Below are 27,982 nucleotides of genomic sequence, written 5' to 3'. Positions count from 1 at the left end.
GAAGTGATGATGATTCTGGAGCCCCTTGAGTGAGGACAGGGGATAGGAGTGGGACAGGAAAAGACTCCTTTTTTCCCATTGGCCGGACCACCTGGGAGCAGCCTCCGGTCGCCCGGGGGTATTCTGTGCAGCCGGTAGCATTGGCCTGGGCGCAGAGCAGGCAGAAGAGGGGGTGAGGTGGGCAGAGTCCTAGGAACAGCCAGTGTCAGTACAGTGGAGGCTCCTAGTCTTACTGCAGCAAAGCATAGTTCACCCATTTGGCATTTCTGCTGGGCATTAAGAATCAGAAATAAGACATAAAGTGTTTACCTTCGTGCCCTTCCGACTTGGAAGGGATAGTCTTGATCGTTTATGTGAGTCTGCAGAAACAATGTTGTGCTCTCTTGCCATCACTTAATACGGAGAGCCTCAGGTGTCCGTTGTTTTCAGGTAGGCAGTGACTTCCTTAACTTTGCATGAAGGCTCTTTTCTGACAGTGTTAGAGAAAGAAATCAGACTTCCCTCTCGGGACAGTCCTGTTTTTAGTAATGTTCAAGGCTTTTCACAGTTACCAAAGGAAGTATAGAAAGTACAAAAATAGAATTAATTTTTGTAAGCTGCCCAGTCAGAGGTAGCCTTCACTGCCGTTCTGAAATATTTCCTGCAGGTTTTGCATGTATGTGCGTACGCGTTTCCTTACGTGTATGTATATAAATACAAGTAGGAAAAACGATTTGTAAATACATAGTTTAAACATAATTAAAGAATGATAGTTGTAAGCAGGGTTTCACTTCTTGTCCATTTGTGTAAAGCATCAAGAATTTAATACATTTGTTTTAATTGCTCATTACATGGATTTACCATAAGTTATGGGGCTGGTCCCCTGTTGTGCATTTAGATCATTTTTTACTTTGTTACTGAAAAATACTCCAGTGAGTCCTTGTGTTTTTAAGTTCCTGAAATATGTCTGCAAATAACTTTTATAGCTGATTTTTCAAAAAAGGCACAAGAGAATGCTATTTGTATGGTTTTTGTTTTATTGTCGATTCTTCTTTTTAAGGTTTCATTGGAATACAGACCAGTGATCGACAGAACTTTAAACGAGGCTGACTGTGCCACGGTCCCTCCAGCCATTCGCTCCTACTGACGAGACCAGAGTTGACCAGCTTTTGTAATTATGTATAATAGCTCGGGCCTGTCCTCATTTCCTGATCACCTTTTTAAAATCCGTACTCAAGCGAGTAAGGAATGCCGTTGGACTAGGGATCATCTCCCCGGTGGCCGGAAACTTTCCGGGAATCAGCAGCCAGAAGTGTGAGTGAAGCCTGCCTTTCTCCTTTGCTTCATTCTTGTGAAATAATAAAACTGGGCCTGATTCTTCAATAAATCATAAATAAATTGCAAACTTCTATCTCCACGTCCATTTAAAGCTTATACTGTTTAATTTGAGGCATGTTTGTTGACCTAAAATACCGAAATCCAGAAATCTTATATATATTAAGTAAAAATGAATTTTGGTGTTGACAGCACATGAAGAAAACAAACATTTCATTTCCTTCTTGTTCTTCGTAAGCAAATTCTTTAATGGGTGGCCATGTGTCCTGAGGTATTCAGTAGCCAGATACTAAAGGAAACAGAAGTCAGTGGGCTTCTTCCTGCCTGGCTTGCTTTCAGGTGCCGGTCAGGGTCCTTTGCTCCTTCGTGCTTGTGCGGGGCCGGCTTCCTTACGATCGGGCCAAGACAGTCAGCGTCATTGATTTCACTGATTCTCAGTTGTACGGATTGTCTGGGAATTCCGTAAAACATTCGCGTTTTCAGAGCTGACCTCAGTTGTCCCCAAATCCTCTCCCTGTCTCCCCCACAGCAGCCACTTCAGTTCTCTTCTTAGTGTTTTAAGAGAAAAAGAAAGCAACCCTGTATTTGCATTATTGTGCACACCTTGTCTGCATATCTGGAGATCATTCTTGTCATCAGCGAGTCTTCCTTCTTTCGGCTGCATGAATGTACCTTACCCTCCAGTGGTAGACGTCTGTGTTCTTTCCAGTATCACGGGTGCCACCGTGAGTAGCTTCATGTGTGAAGTTCTTTTCTTTGAGGTGGAATCCTAGAAGTAGAATTCTGGGTCCAAGGGTAAATGCACATGTTCTTTTAGATGATCTCAGATTCTCTTCCCCAAATTCTCTGTGAAAAGAGTCCCTATAGCTTTGCAAAAAAAGAATGATAGCAAGTGTTTGGAGATGTTTGGCAATCATATAATGAGAAGTTTTACCTTAAATATAGCATTTTTCTTTTTCTTTCTTTCTTTGGTGGGGGTTAGCGTTTTTATTTATTTACTGATTATTAATAATTATTATTATTATTTGACGGAGAGAGAGGAATCACAAGTAGACAGAGAGACCCGGAAGCAGGCTCCCTGCTGAGCAAAGAGCCTGATGCGGGGCTCGATCCCAGGACCCTGAGATCATGATCTAAGCCGAAGGCAGAGGCTTTAACCCACTGAGCCACCCAGGCACCCTGGGGGGGTTAGCATTTTTAACAGTTCTTTTGAGGTATGATTGGCAGAAGTCAATAAACGTTCACCAGCCCAGGTTTCTTCTTGCCCCTTGGTAATCCCCCCCCCTTATCTCCAGTGGTGCCGTCCCAAGAGATGGGCTTGCATGCTCCAGAACTACATACGAATGGGACCATACAGATGCACTCTTTTTATTGGGTTTCTCTTAGTCAGCACCATGACTTGTGGTTCGTTCACACTGCTGCACAAGCAAGGGGACGGATGTGTTTCGTGGCTTGAGGGCTACATCCAAGTATCAGCTCCTGGCCCCATTCCCTGCCACACTAGTACCACCAGAGAAAGACCCCAGGCCGAGTCGCAGGTGCTTGAGGCAAGAAGCTGCAGGTCTGGTGGGTCCTGGGGAGGTGCGGGGCCACACAGCATGGAGTGTCTGCAACCGACTGCAAATGACTGTCCAGCTGCTATGACTGTCCTAAGAGCAAAGTGTCATTTCAAGTGGCATCAGAACATAGAACTTTGGAGTTTACAGTTTCAGTGAACTTTAAGGATAAATGGACCCACTAAGAAACCCTGTGCTTCATCAGCATCCCATTAACCCCTGTTAATGGGAATATTGGTGTTCACACTTCAAAATTGTGTAGTATTAAACTAGTTAAAGCTAGTAACTGATTATGTCAATGCTAAAACAGATTTTTTCTGAGAAAGAGAAATAGAAGTAATCCTGCAATACTAAATTTGGAATAGAAATGTAAGTGTAAATTCTTTTCTTTGTTCTTTTTAAAATCATTTTTAAAAGATTTTATTTATATATTTGAGAAAAAGAGATCATGAGTGGAGGGAGAGAGGGGCAGAGGGAGAGGGAGAAGCAGACTCCCCCCCAAGCAGCGGCTTGGCCCCAGAACCCTGAGATTGTGACCTGAGCGAAAGCAGATGACCAACCAACTAAGCCACCCAGAGGCACCCCTTTGTTCTTTTTTAAGGTTTACTCATTTATTTGTCAGCACTAGCAGGAGGAATAGCTAGGAGAGGGGGAAGCAGATTCTCCGCTGAGCTGGGAGCTTGACTTGGGGCTCTAGCCAAGGACCCTGGGAGCATGACCTGAGCCAAAGGCAGAGACTTAGCCACACTTAACCACACCGACTGAGCCTCCCAAGCACCCCTTTTCTTTTTTCTTTAGGGGACACATACACACACACACATTTTCCAGCTCTGTCCCAATACCAGTAGGTTCTAAGCACCTGGATTGTGGTGTCTGCTTACCACTCCCCTCCCCCCAGCCATGATAGCCATGGATTCACTCTTAAAAACGTCAGTACGTTAATTTAGAATGATAGTTAAAACTCAGCCAACACTGAACAAAAACATGGGCAGTCATTCTTGGAAGTAACGAGGGTACTAACTACTAACATTGAAAATGCATAATTAAAGGAGAATGAAATGGTTACCCTCCCCTTTATCCACAAATTGTAATTCAGGGTAACTTCAGTGGTTGGAGAAAATTTCACAGAGGAATCCCTTCAGATAAATGACTAAGGAATGACAGAATTTAGAGACCCCCTTTTTGCTCTCCCTAAGGTGGTTCTGTGCTGCTGCCCCTCGGAACAATGTGTTACTTACACTGTAACCCCTGGAGGATTTTACTAGTTACCAAGCACATTTAGATACGGCCTTAAATACATATGCTGGCAACAGGTCATGGGGGAGGACGATATACCACTGTGAAGCTGGGCAGCTGGGGATGCCCGGCTCGCTCAGGGCCGAAGGCCGCCCCTTCACAGAAGCCGGGAAGGCCCGGTCAGCTCAGGGTGGAAAGAAAACCGCCTGCTTCCCTTTTCCGTTCTCGCTCCTTTCCCTTCCCAGAATCGCCCGTTGTTAGATGAGTCCTTTGCATGTGCTTGTTTAACTGTAAACTTGATCCTGCTCCTTGCTGGCCTGCAAGACGTGACTCACGTGTGACCTTCATCGGTCCTTCTGTTGGCTACTGTTTTCTATCCAATAAAAGGGAGACTGTGGAGTTGCTCGGGGCAGCCGTCCTCTTCGACTGTTGTCGGCTGCTCCCAGTCTTCTGCCTCTGACTTGTTTGTGCCTAATTCCTCTCCTGTCGCCGACTGGAAGCGACTGGAAGCGGCAGTTCTGGAACTTGCATGTGGATCAGTGTCACCTGGAGGGATTGTTGAATAATTCCTGACCCCACCCAGGACTTCCGGTTCAGTAGGTCCTGGGAGCGGTCCTGAGAATCTGCATTTGTAGTGTGTTCAGGGACCACCGTTGGAAAACCACCTGCAGGGGATGCTGTGGTTCAACAAACCTGAAGGAGAGGATTTCCAGAAGAAAATAACAGGCTGCGGACAGATGACAACCTCAGACCTCCATCCGGACCAGCAGATGAAACAAAGGTTGGCCAAAGAATGTTACAGAAGTGGGAGGATAAATACGGGCATTAGAGCATCACTTAAGTGTTAGGACAATGAATGAAAAGCTGGCAAAGGCAGGTATGTGAAGCATGTAAGATGACAGAGGGGCTGACTGGTTTCAAAGAAGTAACTGAGGGCAGTGGCCTTACGTCTGCTACGTCTCAAAAATCAACCTGCAGACCTGTTCATGAACATGCTGAAACCAAGAAAACCACTGGGGAGTAGGTGGTCTGGAGATGCAAGTTTCTATGGGACAGAGTATTTCATACTGGAAATTTGTATACAATGTTCAAGGTTTCTAAGAGAACCCATGTATTAGAATAATTGACAGACCAGGTAATTTTTTTTTTTAATGTGCATCAAGGTAAAAAACTAGGATACTGACCAGAGAAATGTGGATGATTTTTAATATGGACCAGAAAAGATACAGTACAATATTCTTAAAACAGTCCCTGGCATTAGCCATAACCACATAGCTATTCAAGTTCACTAAAATCACATAAAGCTCAAGATTACACTCCCCAGTCATCTTGATCCATTTCATGTGCTCAGTGGGCACATGTGGCAAGCGGCTCTCACACTAGACAGCAGAGCAGTTGCATCGTTGCAGAAATTTGGTTGGCTGACACCAGTGAAGACCCTCGCTGGTATCCTATTAAGCAGCACATAGGGTAAGTTGGGCAGTACTCAAAGGACACCTGAGTTAAATAAAAAGTGGCAAGTCATTCTTTTTCCTACTGAAGTCTGACAAAACAATGGTTGGAAAGGAGGGGAAGGCCTGGGCACAGCTGGGTCTGTCTCCTCGACCTCTGCACCCGAGTGCATAGGAGGGAAAGTGACAGTGAAGGTGTCGAGCATGTAGTGTCCCAGTGCAAGCCACTGGTGGTCCTGATGACAACCCAAGGCACAAATACCGAATCCAAGTGGCTTCAGAGGGAAAGCTGTTAGTGTGGGTACATACAAGGGGTGTGTGTGTGTGTGTGTGTGTGTGGACACAGAACTTCCGCCGGTCGTCCATCTGACGATTACTGCGGGTTTCCCAAATGCCAAAGACGAGATGAACAAGAGGGTGGGCTGCGAAGTGCGCGGATACCAGCGCCCAGGAAGAGCCACCGTCTAGAGCCATCCTACGGGTAATAAAAGGCATCTTCCACCTGGCCCGACACCAGACACATCCCGTGCCCATATTCACGGCAGGAAGAGCGCAGCGCTGTCGTTCGCCTCCCGGCCGGGCGCGCCATCCGCCTGGAGCGACAGACCTGGGGAGAGGGAGCTGAGTCCCAAGGCAGGCGAGGGGACAGCGGCCAGCGACCGAGGCCGCAGAACTCGGCAGGCGCGATCTGCCTCTTTCCGGTGGAAGCAGGCGGTCTCCCCGGAGGCTGTCCAGGCCGTCCAGGCGACTGGCCTCCCCTCCCCTCCCCTGGCAGCGGCTCCGGGCCGGCCTCCAAGGCTCAGTCCTGCCCTGACGCAGAGGCGCGGGGGCTGGGACCCACCTGCCGCGCTCCCGCCGGACCGCCAGAAAGGAGGGCCGGGGGGGAGGGAGGGCCGGCCCCGGCCCGAGTGGCCGGCGGAGCCGTCTGGACGGTCCGCACGTCCGCGGACAGACGCTGCCGGGGGAGGGGCAGGACCTTCTCCAGCCCGTGTTTCCGCGCGACACGGTTCCTTCGAGGAGTCTGAAGGGAAGGGCAGTCCAGGTCGGCCTGGGCCGGCGCGTCCCGGCCCGTGTGGCCTCGGGCGCCCAGCTCGCCCATCAGGAAGCCGTGACCTCTGCAGCCGGCCGCGAGCCCGGCCTGAGACCACGCGCGGTCACACCCCGTGCCCCCCGCGGGCACGCCCGGCGCCCCGGGCCGGCAGCTGCTCCTGGGCCGCGCGGGTGGCCGTGACCGTCCAGGGGCACCGTCCAGGGGGCACAGCGGCGGGAGCGCGCGGCCGGGGACGAGTCTTGTCCCTGCAAGCAGCGTCGCGAGCGCCTGTTGGTGCCGCGGGGCCGGGGCAGCGGCGGGGCCGGGGCAGCGGCGGGGCCGGGGCAGCGGCGGGGCCGGGGCAGCGGCGGGGCCGGGGGCGGGAGACGGTCCGCGGACGGGCCCGGAGGCCCCCAGCGCAGCTGCGGAAAGTTCCAGAGACACTGCTCGGGGACTCCTTGCGGAGGAGGGACTCCGAAACACCCCGAGTCCTCGCGGGCCTGGGGCCCTCGTCTCCCCGACGGCGGCCAGCGGGCGGCCGGCGCGTGCTCGGGGGCGCCCCCCGCGGGACCCTCCGCCGCCGTACCCCGGCCCCGAGGGCCGCTCGGACGCCGCAGGGGCTCCCCAGAGGGCCGGGCCGCCGGTGAGGGGCCGCGCGTCCTTCCCTCCGGCCACGCTCGCCCCCAGGGCTTCCCGGTGCAAGAACTAAACCCGGCGGAGGGCAGCGCCCTCGGCACTCAGGCCCGGGAGTCCGCGAGTCGGGAGGCGGCCGCCGCGCGCACGCGCACAGCCGCGGCCCCGGCGTCGCCGAGCAACCGGCCGGAGGCGCCCGTGGGGAGACACCGCCTTCCGGTGCCCCCGGAAGTGACGCAAGCGCCGGGCCCCGCCCCGCGGAGGCGGAAGTGGAGCCGCCCCGGGCCTGCCTGCGCGCGCGGGGAGCCTCAGCCCAGCGGAGCGCCTGGCTGCATGGCCGCCTACTCCTACCGCGCGGGCCCCGGGGCCGGCCCGCCTGCGGGCGCGGCGCTGCCGGACCAGAGCTTCCTGTGGAACGTCTTCCAGAGGTGAGGCCCGGGCGCTTACGGGGCTCCCGGGCCTGCGCGCGTCCGTCCCCGGCCTCCCCCGGCCTCCTTCCCGGCCCCCGGGGACCTCTCCCGGCCTCCCGCGCCCACCCCCGCGCCTCCCTCCCGCCGGGGCCTGCGGAGGCGCCTCCGTCGCGCGGGGGTCGCGGCCTCCGCCCCCCGCCCCTCGCAGCCAGGAGCCCGCGGCTGAGCGGCGGCTCCGGGAGGGTCTCGGGGACGCCGGCGGGAGGCGGGAGGCGGGCGGAGACGGGTTCGGCGGCGCCTTCGTCCGGGGTCGACTCGCGGCCGGGGAGGGCTCGTCGGGGGCGGGAGAGAAGCCGGCGTGGGCGGACGCCGGGCCGCCGCGGACCCCCGAGGAGCGAGGCCCGGAAGTGTGAGGAGGAGACGATGGTTCCCCTGGGGAGACGCGGGGCCGGGGCCGGGGCACCGTGGCCGGGACACCGTGGCCGGGACACCCGTGGCCGGGACACCCGTGGCCGCGGACGGCCCGGGACGGAGCAGGCGCCCGACCTTCCGTGGTTCCCCAGCAGAAGGCGGGGGTGAGCCCGGGGCACGGTCCGCGGGAAGGAGCTGCCTCGGCCGAGCGGGGTTGACGCGGTTGAGTGCGGGCGCCGGCCCTGCGCCCTCGGCCCCCGGCTAACCGGCCTCGGCTTTGCAGGGTCGACAAGGACCGGAGCGGGGTCATCTCGGACAGCGAGCTGCAGCAGGCGCTCTCCAACGGTGAGTGGGGCCGCGGGCCGGGCTTCTGCCGAGCGCGGGGCCTGAGCGCGGGCCTGAGCGCCCGAGCGAGTCCCTTCTTCTCCGAGTGCGGGCAGTGATTCCGGCCTGTGCCCCCGGCGCCTCCGCGTCCAGCTGCTTTGCTGCGCTGGGACTCGTGCGGGAAGCACTTCGGGCGCGGGTTTCAGGCAAGGACGGCGCTCGGCTCTGTACCGCGGACCCACCTCTGGTGCCTGGAAGACCCCGGCGGTTCTCAGCGGTCCGTCTTCGTGGTGGTTCTCAGCGGTCCGTCTTCGTGACCCCTCTGGAGAGGCTCATCAGGCTGCTGGGGCACCATGGGGAAGACATGGGTCGCTGGAGGCGTGGCGCTGGCAGTGGGATGGTGGGAAGCTGGTCTCCTCCCTGGGGGAAACGAGGTGTCCAGACGGGGATCCCGACCGTAGCTCTGGGGTCCCGTGGTGGGCGCTGGCTTCCCCGGTTGCCCCGCAGGCCCTGTCTGAGAACTTGGACTTCATCCGATACCCGCGGGGTGCCCTTCTTGATCCCTCCGGTGCCACTGTCTTTTCTGGGTCCTGGATTTGTAGCTTGTCGTTCCAGAGGCCGTTGAGGGTAGAAAGGGGATTGGTTCTGAGGTGTCGGTAAGAGTCATTTCTGCGAGCGGGAGGCAGGTGGATGTTGTAGGGAGAGTGAGCACGCCGGCGGGGCCTCCCGGTGCTGGACACGGGGCTCAAGGAGGACACACACCGTTGCAGGCCCACTCCGGGCCCCTGGGCTCGGCCTCTGTTGCCTCGCGATTTGCGGGAAGTGCAGGATTTGCATCCGCAGGTTCCTAAGGGTGAAGAGTGGCGGGTGCTCCTGCCTTCCGCTCCCGGGGTCTCACCCGCGGCCGCAGGTACCTGGCGTGTGACTTCACACATGTTTATGTAGCCGCGCTCAGGAAGCTGAGAAATCTCTTCACTCTTGCTTTGATGACTGCCTTCTCTAGTCTCCATCTTTGTGTCTCCAGGGCTTCAGCTACACTCAGAGGAGTAGAAGGCAGGGTTACTAGAAAGATGTCAAAACAAGCTGGAACCCAGCAGGCTACGACCTGGCAAATGTGGCTTAAAACTTTCTAAGTGTTGGGGCGCCTCCGTGGCTCAGTCGTTGAGCGTCTGCCCTTGGCTCAGGTCAGGATCCCAGGGTCCTGCGATCGAGCCCTTGCGTGGGGCTCCCTGCTCTGTGGGAACCTGCTTCTCTCTCTCCCATTCCCCCTGCTTCTGTTCGTGTGTGTGTGTATGTGTGTGTGTGTTTCTCTCTCGCTCGCTCCTTGTCAAGTAAATAAATAAAATCTTAAAAATAAAAATTTTCTAAGTGTGGGTGCCTGGGTGTGTCAGTCGGCTAAATGTCTGACTCTTGATTTCGGCGGAGGTCATGATCTCAGAGCGGTGAGGTCGAGCCCCCCCACCCCCACAAGTGTGCGCGCTCTCTCTTTCTCTCTCAGAAAACAAAAAAATACTCGAATCGTTGACCAAACGGATGTCTTCACGTCCTACATTACAGAGGGCGGACCCTGCACTGAGAGTGCCCTCAGGGTCATGCGTCACTGAGTTCTTCTCCATGACCCATTTGGACATTCTTTTGTCTGTCCCCTTGAAGTTCTGAGAGCACCACCGGCTTTGGGGTTGTGTGAAACCTCCACTGGGGTGATGGTCACACTCTGACCTCATTGGCCTGATGTGTCCACCCCGGGGGTTCCTGTCTGGATTTCAGTCCTGGCTCTGCCAGTTCTAGGAATATGACCTTGGGCAAGGACTTGACCTTTCTGGGTGGGGGATGGAGAAAACGCGCGCAGAGCCCTTGGTACAGCGCCTGGCACGTAGCAGGGTTCAGTGTGGTCAGCTAAGCATGCAGTACTGACTGGCCTGTGACCGCAGGAAGCCAGCTCCAGGGGTGGTGGTGACGGTAGTTCCACTTACTAAGCGCCCATTGAGGTGGGCCCTTTGCTGGGCACTGGACAGACCTCGTCTCGGGTCAGCATTGCTGTTGGAGCCCTGGGGTGTGGAGTCTGACCTGTCGGGTCAGGTTCCTGGGTTTTCACTCGAGCGTGTCGGTGCTGCCCTTAGTTCTTCAGCTGGTGGAGAAAGCGGATGGATCACCATCAGAACGTCATCTTGAGCTCGGCTCCTACTAAATATCCACCAGGAACCTGTTTGAAGGAGGGAATGGTAACAGTTGCCAAGAGGATGTTTCGTTCACCGGTGCTGAGATACTTGGCAGGCAGCGCCTGGTTAACGCCACCGGCAAGTGGGTCGGACTGTCTCAGTGGGCTCTGCAGACGCCTGTGTCGAGGGGCCCGGTGGGACTCCCTCGGCTGTTGCTGGAGGCGTGTGAGAGCTGGCCGGAAGCAGGTGGCCGCGCTAACCTGAGCGGGAGGCCGCACCGCAGCCAGCACGCCCTCTGCCCGGGACGCCGCCGTCTCGCTTCTGCCGGGGAGCAGAGGCCTCTCCTGTTCCAGGCATCATGGTGGCCGTTTTGACGTGTTTTGTTTCTATATCTTACCGACCCTGAGTCCTTTAACCAATTACATTTTCCTCTTCAGATTAGCTGCTGAAAAACTGAAACTGGTGGCTTGCCACTGTGTAGAGGTTTGAGAGGTCAGTTTTACCGACCTGGTCTTGGAGCTCTTCGCTTCTTACCCTCCTCCTTCTCTCTCCCCGTCCAGCGTAATTACAGTTTCCTTCATTTCGCTCTACTTTATAAATTTCATCATGTTCTTTCTGCAGTAAAGCGAGTTACCAGTGCTGCCGATTCGCGGAGCAGGTGGTAGTGTTGTTGGCCCCGTTACCCCTTCTGGCTCTCGAGATCTAGACGCAGACGTGTGTTGCTGGCACCCTCGGCCCTTCCGCTCGCGTCGGGCTGGGGCTGGCTTCTCCCAGGCTCTGAGCGCGCTGAGCCCCAGTGTCTTCCCACCTGTGTCCATGGGGTGTCTACCCCTTGCGTGGGTTCTGTACTCCCTCCGCGCAGAGGGCCTGCCTTTTGTTGCTGTGAACTGGAGCCGTGTCTGTCCTGAGTTCCAGATTTTCTGCCCGGAGGCATGTGCCTGCCCCTGCTGCTGAACCGCTGCGGCATTGTGCCTTGTCCTTGACACTCTGCGGTCTGCTCCGTGCGGCCACCGCTGTAGCTGCCTCTGGCCACTAGCCTGTCCGCTTCCTGATGGAAGGCCAGGCCGGGGTCCTGTGTGCAGGCGTGGTCTGTGCGCAGAAACCAGCCGGCCGCCAGGTGGGCCCGTCTTTGTCCTCTTCACGCTGGGGGCTGATGCAGCTGACGGTATTTTGACTTCGGATTTTTCTCCCAGGAATGGGCTTCTGTTTTCGTATTAGCCCTGGAATACTAGGCTATTCCAGGACGTTGCTTTACTTAGCGTGTTACTGGTGGCAAAACTGAAGTTCAGACTTGCATGGTTTCTCACTTGAATTAAGTCTGTGCTTGTGTGCTCTCTGCTGAAATGTAGGTGAAACCGCTCCGAAAGGGTCCTTGTGGGTCCCATACACGGAGTCCTTTATAAGACTTGTTTCATAGGAAAGCTTCTGAAACTGCTCTCGGGGGTGTGTGGTTAACGGGTATGAAGAAAGACAGAAGAAGACTGTTCTCTTGCCTTCTGTTGGAAGGACATAAACTATCTCAGTTTGGTCCTTTTTTTTGTTTTTAAACCTTGCATGCTCTTTTTTGGAATTGCAGGAATTTAATTTTGCTAAAGCTTCTTTTTTTGTCCTTCTGCAGGTTTGCCCTCATATAACCTATGTAGGTACTTTTGTGGAGACATTTTTTATACCTGTACTTTAAAAGATAATAGTTCATATATTGTTGTTAAGATATTTTTATCAGAATAGAGTTCCAGCTGTCCTGGGGATTCTGTATTAAGAAATGAAGGGAAATCAGACCATATAAGCCGACGGTTCCCGGCAGACCGGCCTTCCGGTCCCGTCACCGCTCCCGCCCCACAAGCCCGGTGTTGCGGCCGAGGGTGTTCGCTGCTGCGCGTGCTGCTGGGGTGGTTAAGGATGCCCGCTCAGCTCCCTTCTGCCTGCGCGTGGGGAAGGGCCGCTCAGCAGGCCCCCGTTGTTCACAGCCTGCTGCTCCCCAGGAGGCACTGGGAGGGCTGGCTGCGTGCTGGACACGCAGGCTGAGAAGCGTGTTCTGTCCACCCGCGGCCTGGAGCTGTGCGACAGACAGCCACTTGCCCGGGAGTCGGGACTGACAGTCTGACTCACGGCAAACACCTGCTTTCCCTCTGGGTCTCTGGAGCTTCCACGAGAGACTCCCATGAGAGAGCCTGGACTCCACAGACGCGGGAGCTTCTCTGGTGGCCGTGACTGGGTGTTTGTCCTTAAAACTCGGAGCTGGCAGAGGAAGCACATCCTGGACAGCACTGGTGACCACGGGACTCCTGGTGCCTTTTCCCTGTGGGGTTGACTGTCCTTTCTCTGTGGCAGCCTGAGCACTGAAGTCTTCGTGAGTCATGGAGCTGAGGGCGTTCTCGACGCCGAGGACAGCCTGACCTGTCTGCTGTCTCCGGAAACACGCCCTGCCGGACTTCTAGATGGAAACAAAGAGAGTTAGGATTTGGTGGACTTGGCTTTGCTGACAGGTTACTCTGTAACCTTGGGTGCATTGCACTTCTGGCCCCAGTTTCTTTGGGTGTAAAGACCGGAAGACTGGAAGTCTAGATCCTTTTCCCCCTTGAGCCAAGCTCCAGTCCACCGGATCCCGCATCTGCCTGGTACAGAACCGGGAGGCAGTGTGTCCGCCCGGACTGAGCTTACGGTGTTTCACTAATCGTCCCTTAGATTGTGTCTCGTTTTCATTAATGTAAATACTGGAGTGATTTGACCCCAGATTTCATAGAGCCAGTTTCTAGAGCTAACGTGTATCGTATCAAGGGTATGGGCATCTTTAATGCTGATGGTCAGGATTTAGATTGCTTTTCGGAAAGGCCGTATTTCTGGTTGTGCTCTTTGAAGCTGTAGTTGAAGAAAACTGGAGAAGTGTGGAGTTTTGCTGAACCAGAGTCTTGCAGATTCTGTGCACCAAGTGCCAGTGCCAGTGCCCAAGCCTGCAGCCCTTGCCTCAGCTCTTGGCAGAAAAGCCCAGCAAGGCTGGGAGTTCCTGGTCTGATGAAGTGAAGTGGAAAGACATCACCAGTGATGACGTTTTAAAAAAGTCTGATCTTTATTTTTTATTTATTTTAAAATTTTATTTACTTACTTGCTTATTTATTTGTCTCGAAAGATTTCACGTAGTTCAGTATCTCGGTTGTGGAAATGTTGGGTGTCAGGAGTCGTAACCCTCAGCCACTCACGGAACCCACTGTTTACGCTTGTGGTTAACAGGACATAATTTCAAGAAAAGCTCTTTGGAGGGTGGAAAGACTGCGTCATCACAGAGCGGAATGGGCTTTTCCCTGGAGAGTGGGGAGTCCGGAGTCGTTTGTGTGCTTGAGGGTTAAGAGGGGAAGCGGTCGTGCTCTCTGTGGGGACGGTCTCCTCCTCAGCAGCTACGGGTGGTTCCCCCGGCGGTCGCCATTCGCTTAGGGTCGCCCCGGAGAGCCGCGGCACCGTTCTCAGGGCGTGGGCGAAAACCGTGCACGAGGTTTCCACGGACAGTCAGGCCTGTTTGCTTTAGCTCTCTGAGATGAAATTAAAGCAGGACTTGTAGGTACAGCGATCACGTATTGCTGAGTAGAAATCTGACGAGAACCTTCTCCAAACGAGCGGTTCTGACATCCAGCCATGTTTGTGTCAGGGAAGAGCAGACAGGAATGTTTGAAACCAAGGGTGGTCCAGAAAACCCAGGCTGGAGGGTCACTGGGGGTGTCGGGATCGTGGAGAACGTCTCCCTGTGTAGTGTGCCCTGTTCTCAGGGAGCCGTGCTTTCTTCCAGAAGACTCTTCTCCCAACGACTCGGGTTCCCCGGCTGACTCAGGCGCGTCTGAGGCGCACTGCACGGGACACGACATGTCCCCACGCTGCGGTACTTCCGCGTCACTGCGAGTCGTCGGGCTCCCATGAGAACGGGCCGCAGGACCTGCGCGTGATAGCCAGTCCTTAACTGTTGGCTCTTGTCACCCCCTGGTTTCCCTGGAGAGTCCAGCCCTGGTGGGTGACAGGAAGGGTGCGCGGAGGAGCCGGCCTCCACGAGCCTCACCCGGCAGCCCTGCAGCACACCTGTGGGCAGCCTCTCGGCGTCCTGACGCGGCGCGGGATGACCTGCTGCTCTCCTGAGCCCGGGACCCCTGCCGTCCTCGGAATCCTCCGGCGCGGGCGCCGGCTGCCCTGGGTCACCTCAGGGACGCCCCCTCTCTGGGCGCTCCCGCAGGCTGTGGAGGTGGCACCGGGCCCTCAGCACCACGCACTCAGGTCTGCGCGGTACTGGACTGGGGCGCTTGTGTCACTTTTGTTTCAAACGTGTCTGGCCACGGCGTTCGCAGACACGGCCCCGGAGGCCTCTGCTCGCGGTCGGGCGGGCTGCGGGGCGTCCCTCACTTCCCCTCGCGGAGGGCTCGGCAGCCTGTGTCGGGCGGAGGGGAGACCGGGGTGCAGGGCCAGGGAGAGCCTCCAGCGGGTGCCCCGGGCTGTGTCCTGCGGAGTCCGGGTTCGGTGCTCGCAGGGCCCGGTGCGAAGGAGCAAACAACGGCGAAGAAGGGGCCCCTCCGTGCTCCACATTTCCTGCCCGTCGGGTTGTGTCATGGTGGCGGCTGTCCCCGGAGCCTCACATGCGGGCCGGCGCCCCCGCGAGCTGCACAGCCCGCGTGAGCCTGCGGACGCTGCTGCTCCCTGAGGGTGTGCCGGGCGCGGCGCGGGGCTGGCCCTGCCCTCGGGGACAGCCGTCCTCACTAGGTGCCTGTGTCTCCGGCACCGGCAGAGCCGCCGGATTCAGCGGGGGCGCTCGGGGAAGGTCCGGGGGCCACGGCGCTCCTGCAGCTGGCGGGGAGCCGAGGGGTGCGCGCGCTCCGGGAGGCACATTCGAGGAGCAGAGAAGCCCTGAGGGGAGCGGGCTCAGCCCGGGGCGCCCCACAGACCCGCCCGCCTGCTCCCGGGGAGGCCGGACTCCGTGCGGCCAGGGGATGCGTCTGTGTCGGGGCGCGGGGAGGGCGCGTGAAGACGGGTCAGACGTAGAAGGAAACAGGAGCGTCCACGGGTGGGTGTGGGGAGAGACGCTGCTTGCCCTCCACGTTAAAAATACTTCTGTACTTTGTTTCTTGTGGGTCTGGAAATTGATGGTATGAATCGCTCAGAAAACAGGTTTGGGGGCATAAAGGCATCTGCTGAACATTTCATCGTCCGTCGGCACGCGGTCCTGTCAGACGCAGCAGGCCCCTCGCAACAGGCACCCGGCGACGTCTCCGCTGTCCCACTGTCGGCGGATGCCACGTGCTCGGGCTGTAGTTCAGGAGACCGTTTTTAAGGCCTTGTTTTATGGTGAGGTTTTGAGAAAGCTGCTCACCTACCTGCCGGTCGCGGTCCTGGAAGACAGAGCGCGTGTTCAAGTGCAGTAAAACCGGGGCGCCTGGGGGGCTCGGTCGGTTGTGTCCGACGCTTGAGCTCAGCTCCAGTCTTGATCTTCAGGGCCGCGAGTTCAGGCCCCTTGTTGGGATCCACGCTGGAAAAAAAAAATACTGTACAACCGGGTCTTGTTTATGTAGCGAACAAGAGCGAGCCTCTGGCCTCACAGCCTTACCAGCAGCGCTGCGTGTACGTCTGCTGGGGCCTGAGGCACACCTGCACAGCGCCGGACGGGACGCCGGCGACAACATGCTCACAGCCCCCAGTGGTCACAGCGACCAGAAACGTCCCGTGGGACAGTGTCCCTGCTGAGAACCGTGGTGCCCAGGTCTCCCTGAGTAGCGGGTGACTGTCGGTAGCTGCTGCTGTTCCAGATGGGGATCTTAGAGATTGCTGGGAAAACGGTTTTCGCTGACTGTCTTTCCTGTCATTTATTTTCAGGCACGTGGACTCCGTTTAACCCTGTGACTGTCCGGTCAATCATCTGTAAGTAAAGGTGCAGGCAGACCCCTGTCCTGCCATGGCCCCTTGTCCTGCCCTCCCAGCAGAGCACTTGAGCTGGAGCTCCCGGGTCTGAAGGGTCCGTGTTCACGCAGCATCAGCGCACGTCACACGCTGTCCCTGTCTGGCACGGTGGTTGACTGGCGGAAACAGCGGTGCTCAGTTTCCGACCGGAGCTTTCCCTTATGTGAGCCTCCGCTGAGTCACGGTGTGCTTCTGAGCAGCCGAGCCACTCCTGTTTCGTTCTTCTGCTCCCCACGTGTGCAGAGAGACCAAGTGATTTGTCATTTTCTTGGTCACAGGAGTACGGATGGAATTTTTACATATGTTTAAGCCATTTTGCCATTATATGTCAATGCCGCTACGGGTTCTTTCATATTTGGACCTGGTTTAGGCTCATTTTTTTTTTTATTTTTCAAAATGTTTTTATTTCTGTACGTGTACGTGTACGTGTATGTGTTTGGGAGAGAGTGAGAAGGAGAGACGGAGACTCCCTGCCAGGCGCGGAGCCCAGCACGGCCGGATCCCACGGCCCTGAGATCGTGACCCGGCCTGAAGTCTGGAGTCAGAGGCTTAACCGACTGAGCCGTCCAGGCGCCCCTAGGGTGATCTTTTTAATGAAAAGGGGGTCCTACTGAAAAAAACCAAGAATGTAAAGCCAGTGGAGTCTTTTTCTCGGTGGCGTGGGCCTGCACGGGCGGTGGTAGGTCCTCTTGGAGAGGGAAGGAGCTGAGCAAGATGCTGGGAGGGCAGAGCCTCCCGCTTGGCTCCGGACCTCCAGTCCCTCTGACAAAGCAAGAGCGCCCTCCGCATCGCGTGTCGGGGGAGGCTACTTCCCTGTCCAGCATTTGGTGTCTCGGGGCTCCTCCACTATGTTCCTCTTGACCGTCTGCCTCGCCGCTATGCGACGCGAGCTGGGGCTGCGGCTGGATAACCACCTGGCAGAGGAGGCCCAGCCCTCCCGTTGGGCCGGGGAGTGTTCTGAGCAGCACGCGGGCATCCGCTGGCTGAGCACGGGCTGGCTCCACGGAAGCGCGGGGGAGGCCGTGTGGGCACTGAGCCCCTGCCCACCAACCTGGAGAGGCCGGCTGCTGCGAACCACTCACGTTCCTTTCTGTCTCAGCCATGTTTGACCGGGAGAACAAGGCCGGCGTGAACTTCACTGAGTTCACGGGCGTCTGGAAGTACATCACAGATTGGCAGAACGTCTTCCGCACCTATGACAGGGACAACTCCGGGATGATCGACAAGAACGAGCTCAAGCAAGCGCTCTCAGGTTTTGGTAATTCACTTATCTTGATTGTGTAGCAGATTTCATTTTGGAGGTCACTTGGTGCCATTACTGGTTTTGTACCTTGTTCAGTTTACTGATTTTTTTTTTAAAGTGGGGCGGGGGCAGAGGGCGAGGGAGAAAGAAACTCTAATGCAGGCTCCATGCCCAGTGCGGAGACTGACTTGGGGATCCGGCCCACCACCCGGGGATCCGGCCCACCACCCTGAGATCCTGACCAGAGCTGAAATCCAGAGTCGGATGCTCAACCCACTGAGCCACCCAGGCACCCCTTGATTTACTGGTTTTTTTAACTAGGAAATTTTTGTTGACATTCAGATTTATACTTTGATATTGTTTTTATCATGAAGGCTTATATTTGACATGGAGACCGTATGTGCTTTTTCCCCATCCAAAATGAGATACGGGCTATGCAATCATCTGTCGCTTGTGCAGTGGTGTGATGGGACACGTACATTGAGAATGCGGTGGCTTTGGACACAGTTTCACGTTAATAAGTGACAGTGAACTCAGGCAGCTTATTTGTGACACGTCACGAGACACGGCAAGACCGTCTGTACGTGTGAGACATGCTTCTGTAAGCCGCAGTGCCAGCTGCTGCCTCGGGCGTTGATGGGCGTGCCAGCTCCCGTTCTCAAGTGCGTGTGCCCCCGCGTGTGCCGTGTCACCAGCAGTGTCTGCACAGCCTTTCCTGAGTGTGTCAGCTGGCCTCTGATGCTGGTGCAGGGGTCTGAGAGGAGGCTGGGGTTCTCTGTGTGGAGAGGAAGCGGACTTGGAGGACTTGTCCAAGGCTCGTGGGAATTACACCCCAATTCTGGCATGTTTGGGATGATCTCACTCAGCCCCCTTTACCGGGGCCCTGTTACAAAACTCCTGCTACATTTTGTTTAAAGACTGCTTAGGAATACCTTTTAGAAAAAACCAGGCAAATTAGTTTATAGGGTCCTATTTTTTTCTATAACATACTACATTGTTATTATAATGTACTAATGAACTTCTAGGTATTTTGAGTTTTAATAATACGAAGTACGTCTTGGTTCTTCTGTTAATGCGTTGTAACTTCTGCCCTTCTCCCATTTCTCCGTGGGGCACGCACTCTCTTTCTCTTCCTTTCCTGCCTCAGGAATCCTCTGGTGTTCAGGGAGCCGCTCTGGCGCTCCATAGGAAGCTTGTGTTCCCACATCACACACTAGCTGGGGGTCAGGGTTAGGGCAGGACTTGACCTCAGGTTCTCTGCGCTGGGACTGGGAACACAGCTGACTTTGCTCTGCCCTTAGGCTGGGGGACAATAGGCTGTACCGAAGGGCCGGAAGGAGCTGGAGGCCTGGCCGGGCTGAGGACAGCTTGGGAGGAACCTGGGTCCTGTGAATTACACCAGATAAGTGACCTCAGGTTTCAGGGAACACGGATAGCACTAGCGTTGTCAGGCCCAGAGGCCTCTCTTTCCTTTGTGCCAGTGGCCCTCTGGGTCCTTAGAGCTCATGGCGGGAGCTGTGAGGTGGGCAGTGCCCCGGCCTCTCTGGCTTCCTGAGTCCCTGCTGCGGCTTCAGGGTCGTGGAGGTCATGGGTCAGTCCCTTGTGGTCAGGAGATGGCCAGCCTCCCTGGACTGGTTGACGCGGGCTCTTCCCTGACTTCCAGATGTTTTCTGGAGAAAGTAAATACTCTGCTATCGCATTCCACCCGTTCTAACCAGTTTCTTCCTGGGACTGGTTCTTGGTCTCTGAGACCAAGAAGGGACATTGTTACCCTTTCCATGTTAGTAATGGGAGCAGATTTTCAGTAGGAACTGAAGTGAAGATTCCTGCTCAACCCTGGCCGCACCGGGTGACTCTCCCAGGCCACACGCGGCTGCGGGAGCTCCCGTATCCCTTCTCTAAACTCGGGGCGCGGAGGCACCGTGCGCCAGGTGCAGAGAGCCGAAGGAAGGAAGCGCGTGAGGAGTTTGCCCCCACGCAGCACAGTCCCTGCTGTAGGGAAGGTGAGGCACGGGCAGCCCCCCTCGCCAGGCCAGCTCGGTGTGTTCTGATGGAAACGTTACCAGAGTGGATGGCCCTCCCTCCAGTCGCCCCGCCTCGCAGCCGTTAGCGGCTCGGTGCTACATTTGCTTTGTCCTCCGTCGCGGGCCAAGGAGTGCGACGCCCGTGTGGTGTCCCCCCAACACGCTTTACTCGCGTCCCTGCCGTGTGTGGTCGTTTGCTCACCACATCAATGCCTCGGACCCACCTTAAAAATGAGCAGTCCGTTTGCACCAGGGTCCCAGCAGGTCCACGGGCAGCCCCCAGCCTTTTCATGCCATCGGCTGGTTATAGACGTGGGCTGATGCCCCGTTCCAGGTCTGCCCCTTGCTGCAGTCTCTGTGCCCTGCAGAGAGGTCACTGGTTAGCATCTAGGCTTGGGAAGGTGTGTTGTCATTTCGGGGTGCTGGGAGCAGGTGGTGGGTGACTCGTGGGATCATCCGGGCGGCTCTGATGTCTCCCCTTCCTGTGCTTGTTAGTTGTCAGGAGAGAACCTTGCTCTTCTAAGCTCAGGGTGTGGCCCTGTGCCTGCATGTCCAGGCTGACAGGGCCAGTCCCAACCGGGGTCACAGGCTGGGGGAGCAGCGTACAGGGGCACTGCGTTTTTTTTTTTTTTTTTTTGCATTTAACTGAAGCGCAGTTGACGTAAGTTAGTTAGTCTCAGCCCTGGCTGCGGCTTGTGCAGGTGCCGCCTGTCACGGTACAGTGCTCCCACAGTGTTACACGTGTGTCCCCTGTGCTGTGCTTTACTTCCGGACTTATTTCACAATCTGAAACTGGCACTTCTCAGTCCCCTTCAGCTGCTTCACCTGCCCCAGCCCTCCTCTCTGGCCACCGCCTGTTCTCTGCACTTAGGAGTCTGGTTCTGTTTCGTGTGCTCGGTTTATTTTTAGATTCCACACAGAAGTGAGATCATCTGGTATTTGTCTCTCTTATTTCATTGAGCTAATGCACTCAGGTCCGTCCACACTGCTGCCAGCGGCAAGGTCTCAGTCCCTCAGTCCGTCGTCCCGCGGGCTGCTTCTGTGCCCTGGCTGCTGGAGGCAGTGCTGCGGTGAACGAGGGGCGCAGATGCCTTTTCGAATCAGTGTGTTCGTTTTCTTGGGGTAAATCCCAGTAGCGGGATTACTGGATCACGTGCTGGCTCTGTTGCTAGCTTTCTGAAGAGTGCCCATACTGTGTCCCGGGGTGGCTGTGCCCATCTGGGTTCCCACCGGGCCTGGGGCTCTCTCTTCTCCACACTCTGGCCAGCATGTGGGGTTTCAGCCTTTCCGATCACAACCATTCCGACACGTGTGAGCCACCTTCTCAGGGCTCTGATGTACATTTCCAGAGGGCACCTCCTCTTAATTGATGAGGCTGATGTTTCACTTTCACTGATGGAAACTCGTAGAGAAGATTTTGCTTCTCATGTAAATGTCTCTCTTCCTCTTTCACTTTTCTAGTCTGACTTGTGTTGGTCTGGTTCTCGCTGCAGTGACGCTGAGGACCAGGGGACTCGGAAGCTGATCCCAGGGATGATAGAAGTTGCTTCCGTGGTCTGCAGGAATTGTGGAGGTCCGTCCTGTAGGGTTAGGTCTGGGCCGGAAACGCCACAGCGATGGCTGGTGTCTGCTCTCTCCACCTGGATGAGCTCCGCTCTTACCAGCCTGGGCCGCTTCCTCACCTGTCCACAGGGGACCCCTGTCCCAGACCTGCTGCCTTTCTTTTTTTTGAGTCAGGGATCCTGTCTTCTCACTGGCAGGGGGGATGGATTTAAGTCACAGATGCACAGGGTATGCTGACCACTCCGGAAGGGACTGTCCTGTGTGTGCATGTTTGAGTCTTTCTTAGAAAAGTAAGTATTTCTGCAATCATTAACTGTGTAATTCACTCAGATAATAGGTGTACATGTGTCCTCGCAAAGATTCCAACAGGATGGAAAAGCAGTAAAAATATTTTGGCCCCTGGATCTTGTCTCCTGAATAGTAAGGACACCACAGTCACACAGGTAGTGGGATTAGGAGGGAAGGAAGTAGGTGTCCTTATTTAGAGTGGCCTCGAGGGGTGTCCCACAGGCGAGTGGCCACTGTGTCCCTGTGTCTTCAGAACCACCTCCCTGCTGGAGACCTTTTCAAGACACTCAGTAAGTTGAAGGTGGAATCAGTGACTTTGTCATAACGTTCGATGGCCCTTGAGTGGTTGTGAACTCCGGGAGGCTGCCTGGCTCCTGGTATTTCCCTCCTGGATGTCCCTGCTGATGCCCAGAGGGGCGTGTGGGCCAGTGGGTCAGCTCCTTCCCTGAGTTTACATTGTGTTTATTTGGAAGCCTCCAGTGATACATTCTTTCCCATGTAAAATGAAACTATCTGTAAAACGAAAACTTCGCAAGGAAACCGCGCTGCCCTGCGGGATGGTTTTTGGGGTGCAGCGCTGTGGGGTGAGTGTACGTGATGCAAACGAGTGAGCTCCCAGCTGTGACCTGCGGTGCCTGCGAGCGCCGGCCCCCAGGGAGCACTCCCCTTGCAGGAAGAGGGGGTGTCTTCGCGCCGGCCGCTCATGGGACTGCGGATGGGGGTGTGGTCCCAGAGGGCATGTGAACGAGTTTGCGCCTCGCGTCTCCCACCCCTGCCTCTGTCGTTTGTCGTCTGCTGATGTCAGAGGCTGTGGGGCCTGTCGGAAGGAGGACGTGGGGGCTGATGGGAGCGGCCCCTCTCCTGGCCCTCCATTCATCCTCCTCCTCCTCTTCAAGGGTACCGGCTGTCCGACCAGTTTCACGACATCCTCATTCGAAAGTTTGACAGACAAGGACGGGGGCAGATCGCCTTCGACGACTTCATCCAGGGCTGCATCGTCTTGCAGGTAACGGGGCTCCGTGGGGGCTCACTGTGCGCTGGCCAGTGCAGCAGGCGGGCACAGCTGCGGAAGCAGAGGGAGGGGGCAGAGTGCCGCTCTGCAGTCAGCAGTTGGAGGGACTGGTGTCTGCTGCCCGAGGGTATGCAGGTTAGTCTTGGCGGCCGAGGAGCTGTTAGTCTGTTCAGGGGGCTGTGGCCAGTCGTGTTCTTCCTCCCGGTGGAAGTGCCGCTGACCCTTGAACGACGTACGGCCCAGGCACACATTCGTTCATAGGCAGACTTTCTCTGATAAGTATGGCATAGTGCCGAAAATGTGTTTTCCTTACAATTTTCTGAATAACATTTTCTTTTCTCTAGCTTACTTTATTGTGAGAATACGTGCATAATACACATAACGTACAAAACAAGTGTTAATTGACTGTTAGTCCATTATTGGTAAGGCTCCCAGTCAGCGGAAAGCTGTTAGTAGTTACGTGGGTCTCAACTGCTCAGGGATCATCTCCCATCCCTGGGTCCAAGGTCCCTTCCAATGAGGTCACATTTTCTAAATCGAGTGGGTTACTTGCATGTATACTCTGCTATCTTTGCTGTGTTTTCATTCCGAGGAAATGGGTCAGTTTTCCGTCGCGATGTTGACTGTGCCCTGCCTTTTTGTGTGAGGGGAGCTCCAAGGACGGGAGGTCGCAGGTCCCAGGGACCCCAGCACCACCATTTCCCTCCCGCAGTCTTGCTTCTGTACCTGCGGGAGCTTGGTGCACTTGCTGGCACGAGTGCCCTCCAGAGTCGAGGGCAGGGTGATAGAACCTGCGCCGCTGGGCCCACGCAGGCCCCCGCTCCTGTGTCGAGGTCGGGATCCGGGTTCCACAGAGTTAGGCTTAGAAATGCAGTGAACTGATAAGCTCTTAGCTGGCTTTCCAAGTTTTTATTATGACAGATTTTCATTGTGACAGATTTTTTAAAAAACAGACTGAAGTAGGACGGACTGGTGTGCCCGTCCCTCAGACTCCGCAGCTACGTGCCGGCAGACAGTTTGATGTCCTCCCTCTGTGACCCGAACACCCCAGGCCCTTACTGTCCCACAGATTCCATCTTGTCAGCTTTCGAGTCCCAGAGAAATGTGAATAGCCTGAGATTTTTTAATATAATTTGGAATTCTGAGAAACTTCCTCGGGATTTTTTTCCCATGAGAGTGAAAGTGAACTTTCTGTGGCCGGCTAAGTACTGTGAGTCTGGGATCGGCCCAGCCCTGCTGTTGAGGCCTCGCCAGAGAGCCAGCTCTGTTGACATCCGAGCTTCGGCTCCCGAAATGGGGAGAGCCTTGCCCGTCCCACCCCACCCCACCCCACTGGCAGTGGTGTCTGAACACTTGCGGAGCGCTGCAGTATGGAGGTCGCGTTGCCTGCGTCGGAGGTGCTCTTGGGTTAGAGTTTTCATTTGAGGTTGTGTCCCGTGAGGAAACACCTGATCCTTACATTTCTTCTCCAGCCGAGGTCATGGAGTGTAGACTTTCGGTAACCGAGGTAAGGCGATCCGAGTCCCAGGAGAAGTTTGCCTGGTGCCTGCGCACACCTCAAGGCTGGGGATCGGCCCCTCCAGGCGGGTGTCTGTCAGGCAGCAGCCACGGCCGTGGGGTTCCGTGCTGAGCCGGAGGCCTGCCTGCCGGTCCCTGGTCCACCCACCCTTCCCGAGTGACCCTCAACACAGGACAGAGAAAAGCTGCAGGCCACAATAAAACACCCCCCAAAATATTTTCCTTCATCTGTCTTTTTCTACAAAAAGAAATGATTTTTTGCAAAAGAACATGAAAATCTGTAGAAAATACAACTAAAGTGCGAAGAAGAATTGCCCGACGCTCTTTCAGCCAGAGTTCCCTGCCGCTGCCACCGCCGGGGAGTTCCCTGCCGCCGGTGTTTTTGTAGTTGGTGCAGCTGGAGTATCTCATGTGCGCTGGGGGGGCCCAGCTAACGCCCAAGCAAACAGTCGGCTGGGTCAGGTACCCTGTCTTACCTGCCGGAGGGCCGGGCTCCAGCCTGCTCTCACCGTGAACTGGGCACTGTTTTCCGCTCCTGTCCTGAGGAATTGTATTCTGCTGCCTTTTGTCGCGAGGAGTCTCAGGCCTGCTGTGCTTGTCTGGTGCCCCTCACCTGGGGCGGCCCTCAACTGGCTGTCCCTGCTGCTGGGTGCAGGGTTCTTCCCTCTGCCCCTGACCTGCTGTGGGGGGATGGAGCTTGTGAACAGACTAAAGCAGAGCCTTCTGGATGGGTGGGGTGGCCAGGACGGACCCTGAGGCCGGTACTAGGAGACCCACCTCCCACGGTCTGTGTCTGGGCCTCTACCTGCTGCGTGTAAGGGAGGGGCCCAAGTCCGGGCTGGTTTCCCTGTGTCCTCGGTGGCAAGTGGCCAGAGCGGTGGTGAGCATTCGAGGAAGAGCCCCCATGAGCTTGGTCTTAGAGGAGGAAGGGAGGACCGCGGCTCAGCCCTGGACCACTTGGGAGACAGGACTGGGGCTGTGGCGTATCATTGAGGTGGGGCTACAGCCCACCCCCTGACCTCTTACCCAGCTTCCCACGTTCATCCTCCCTCCCCTGCTGTCCCACCAGGTCGCAGCGCCCTCCGTGATGGACAGGCCTGAGGGTGCTCAGGGTTACCCACTCGTGTCTCCCTGCCCAGCTCTCCATCGGGGCTTGGGGGGTTGGGAGACATGGGTGACTTTCGTTCCTAAACATCTTCTTGCTAGGTGCATTTCATTCGTTCTGTTTCATACATATCGCGGTCTAACTGCCTGTCGTCTCTCTCCCAGAGGCTGACCGATATATTCCGGCGCTACGATACGGATCAGGACGGCTGGATTCAGGTGTCCTATGAGCAGTATCTGTCCATGGTCTTCAGCATCGTATAACACTGGCCTTTGCAGATAGCGGCGGGACTTGTGGAAGGAAGACTAAAAATGCCAAATCTCCCTTGAAGGAAACAGGACACAGATGCAGCAAGATACTGTTCTTCTTCCTTTAGATTTTATATAATTAACATTTGGGGACCCAACTGTACATATGTGGATAAGCTGGGAAGGTTTTTGCAAATGTAACCATGGTTGTAATCATTATTCACATACAGACATTTGATTTGAGGCTGTTCAGCTGTGCCATGAGGTAAGATGCGATCATGTTTCAGGTATTCTGCATGCGAAAACTTCATCACGGTCATTTCCAGATGGCTCCAGGTCTATAGGGGAAATACTGTCATTAGCCAATAGGGATTTAAAACTAATCCGGAATTGCACAAAGGCTTTCATGTGCCTTACATTTTTAAGACGGGGTTTATTGTATTTGTTTGAATATGCAGCATAAGCAATAAAGCAGATGCACTCCTGTCCCAATCTGTCTCAGACGCGCACACGTGGGAGTCCTCTAGGTGCCCACCTGACTCCTCTGAAGGGAAACCCAAGGGTACTGTGTCCTTTGTCACAGGAGTTAGATTAAATTTCATGAAGACTTCTTTGAACGTAGAAACCCAGATTAGGTTTGGAAGTAGGTGGGTTTCTGCCATTTACGATGATTGAGGCCTGTCCTGCGATGACCTGTCAGTTGTGGTTTCCCAGCGTGAAGGTGGGGTGCGGGCAGCTGGAGGGGTCCTCCGCTTCGCCTGTCGCACACAGCCAGCCGCTTCACCCTCTCCCTCATGGGCATCACTTTCAGCTGTTTTCTGCCTCTTCCCTCTCCTAAGTGTGCTTCCCTAAACCAGAATTGGGGGCAGCAGTTGTGAAGACATTCGGATGGGTGTTGAGGGATTATAAGTGGGTCTGGGACATCTGAAATCATTGGCCCACAGGGGTCTCGTTGGGGGCCTGTGCTGGTTAGGAGGCGGCCACGTTTGGGTTTACCTGGGATCTGATTAGAGAGGTCAGGACACCACTGACGACAGTATGTAGGGTGGGGGTAAAGACTCTGAATCTGTGAGGCTCGTGGGCAGCTTTTCGAGCTCAGCGGGGGATGGCCCACGGGGAGGTGTCTTTGGGGATTTCTGCCTCCATTTGGTGCGTCTCCAGGCATCAGCGTGCTCCTGCCACAGCACCAGCATGTGACCCCAAGCTCCACTTCAGTGAACACCATCTGACACCACATCCCAAATGCTGACTCCCAAGAGGCTGTCAGACCCAAGGTGCACACATTCAGGCGCTCAGGTGGCTTCTCTCTGGGTTCCCCTAGACATCTTGGGCTCAGTGTCTCCCAGCTAATGTCCTCATCCCCGAGACATGCATCCCTCCGCTGCCCGCCCACTCCCTTTCCCTACGTCGTGACTACAAGAGGTGCCTTTGGAAGATGCTGCACTCCTTTTTCCCTTGACCCAGGCCTGCAAAGACCTCAGGCTTGGAGTGAGGACGGCCTGTAGGGCCTTCCATCAGTCTTGCCGAGTTCCACCCTGTGCACGCGGGAGCCCCTCCTTTCTCTCTGCACCCAGACCCCGTCTCAGGCTGGCCGTAGAGCAGCTCTCGGCCTTGGCGAGGCACCTGCCCCCATTGCACGGCTGTGTTTAAGCTCCATGGAGGCCGCACAGTGGACTCCGAGAGACCTCTTCCCTCGCTGTGTCAGCCACGGAGAGGGAACTGTGTAAATGTGTGATGAGCCCTGCGCTCCTGGGTCCGGGCAGGGAAGGAAAAGCAGAATTTTAGCAAAGAAATGGTGTGAGTAGGGATGGGTAAGGGTCTCATGTTCTCTGGTTAGGAAGGAGGGGCTGTTCCTCTAAAGAAAGTGTGGGCTTCTTAGTACCTCACAGCATGGGGAAGAGAAACCCAAGTGCACGGTAGGTGCGCTCAGGCACGTGGTGTAGACAGTCAGGTACACTACTGACATTCTCTGGTGTGCAGTACAGACACGCTCAGGTTTGTGACCAGGATGCACTCAGGTGTGTGCTGCGGGCACAGGTGCTCAGGTGTGGGACGTGTATGTGTGTGTGTATGTACTTTTTAAGATACATCTTACTGCAATATATTTTATTAGAATTCTAAATATTTAGAGTTATTTTATTAGGGTTTATCAGTATCCATTTGTAGTATTTACATATTAGATTATGGGAGAAAGAGAACACGGGGGGAGGGGCAGAGGGAGAGAGGCTTATGCAGCCTCACGCTCAGCACCACTGGAGCAGGGCTTAATCCCATAACCCTGAGATCACATCTGGATCCTAACCAGCTGCGCCACCCAGGTGCCCCACGTGTGTGGTGTAGACACACTCAGGTGTGTGGTTCGGGTGCAGTCCGTGTGTGTCACGGGTGTACTCGGGTGTGTTATATAGGTGCACTCAGGTGTGGTACAGATACACTCGTGTGGTACAGGTGCACTCAGGTCTGTGGCACCAGCTCTCCCCGTGGGAGCCAAGGGTCTGGTCAGTGGAGGTACCGTGAGGAGTGGGTAGTTTG

At 55.7% G+C, this 27,982-nt stretch overlaps 2 protein-coding genes across 4 annotated transcripts in view; both read left to right on the top strand.

Moving 5' to 3' along the window:
• Positions 1–1,384, top strand: part of SDHA (succinate dehydrogenase complex flavoprotein subunit A) — a 35,021-nt gene extending 33,637 nt beyond the window's left edge. For both annotated transcript variants that reach the window (XM_082724609.1, XM_082724610.1), the window contains exon 15: positions 1,040–1,384. In XM_082724609.1, the coding sequence (XP_082580735.1) occupies positions 1,040–1,126 (87 nt within the window). In that variant the 3' untranslated portion in view covers positions 1,127–1,384. The remainder of the gene's footprint in view (positions 1–1,039) is intronic.
• Positions 1,385–7,473: 6,089 nt separating this feature from the next.
• Positions 7,474–25,942, top strand: PDCD6 (programmed cell death 6). Of its 2 annotated transcripts, none has more exons than XM_082723455.1 (6): positions 7,474–7,648; positions 8,325–8,386; positions 16,366–16,410; positions 17,549–17,701; positions 22,464–22,573; positions 25,367–25,942. In XM_082723455.1, the coding sequence occupies exons 1-6, from the start codon at positions 7,554–7,556 to the stop codon at positions 25,463–25,465; spliced, it is 564 nt and encodes a 187-aa protein (XP_082579581.1). In that variant the 5' UTR covers positions 7,474–7,553; the 3' UTR covers positions 25,466–25,942. The 2 variants fall into 2 exon arrangements, with proteins under 2 accessions (XP_082579581.1, XP_082579580.1); XM_082723454.1 differs by having other exon boundaries at positions 7,477–7,648; positions 17,549–17,707.
• The last annotated feature ends 2,040 nt before the right edge of the window (positions 25,943–27,982 follow it).

Source organism: Mustela nivalis (genome assembly GCF_964662115.1).
Source record: "Mustela nivalis genome assembly, chromosome: 3".
Classification (NCBI taxonomy): Eukaryota; Metazoa; Chordata; class Mammalia; order Carnivora; family Mustelidae; genus Mustela; species Mustela nivalis.
This window is presented reverse-complemented; position numbering and strand designations above follow the sequence as displayed.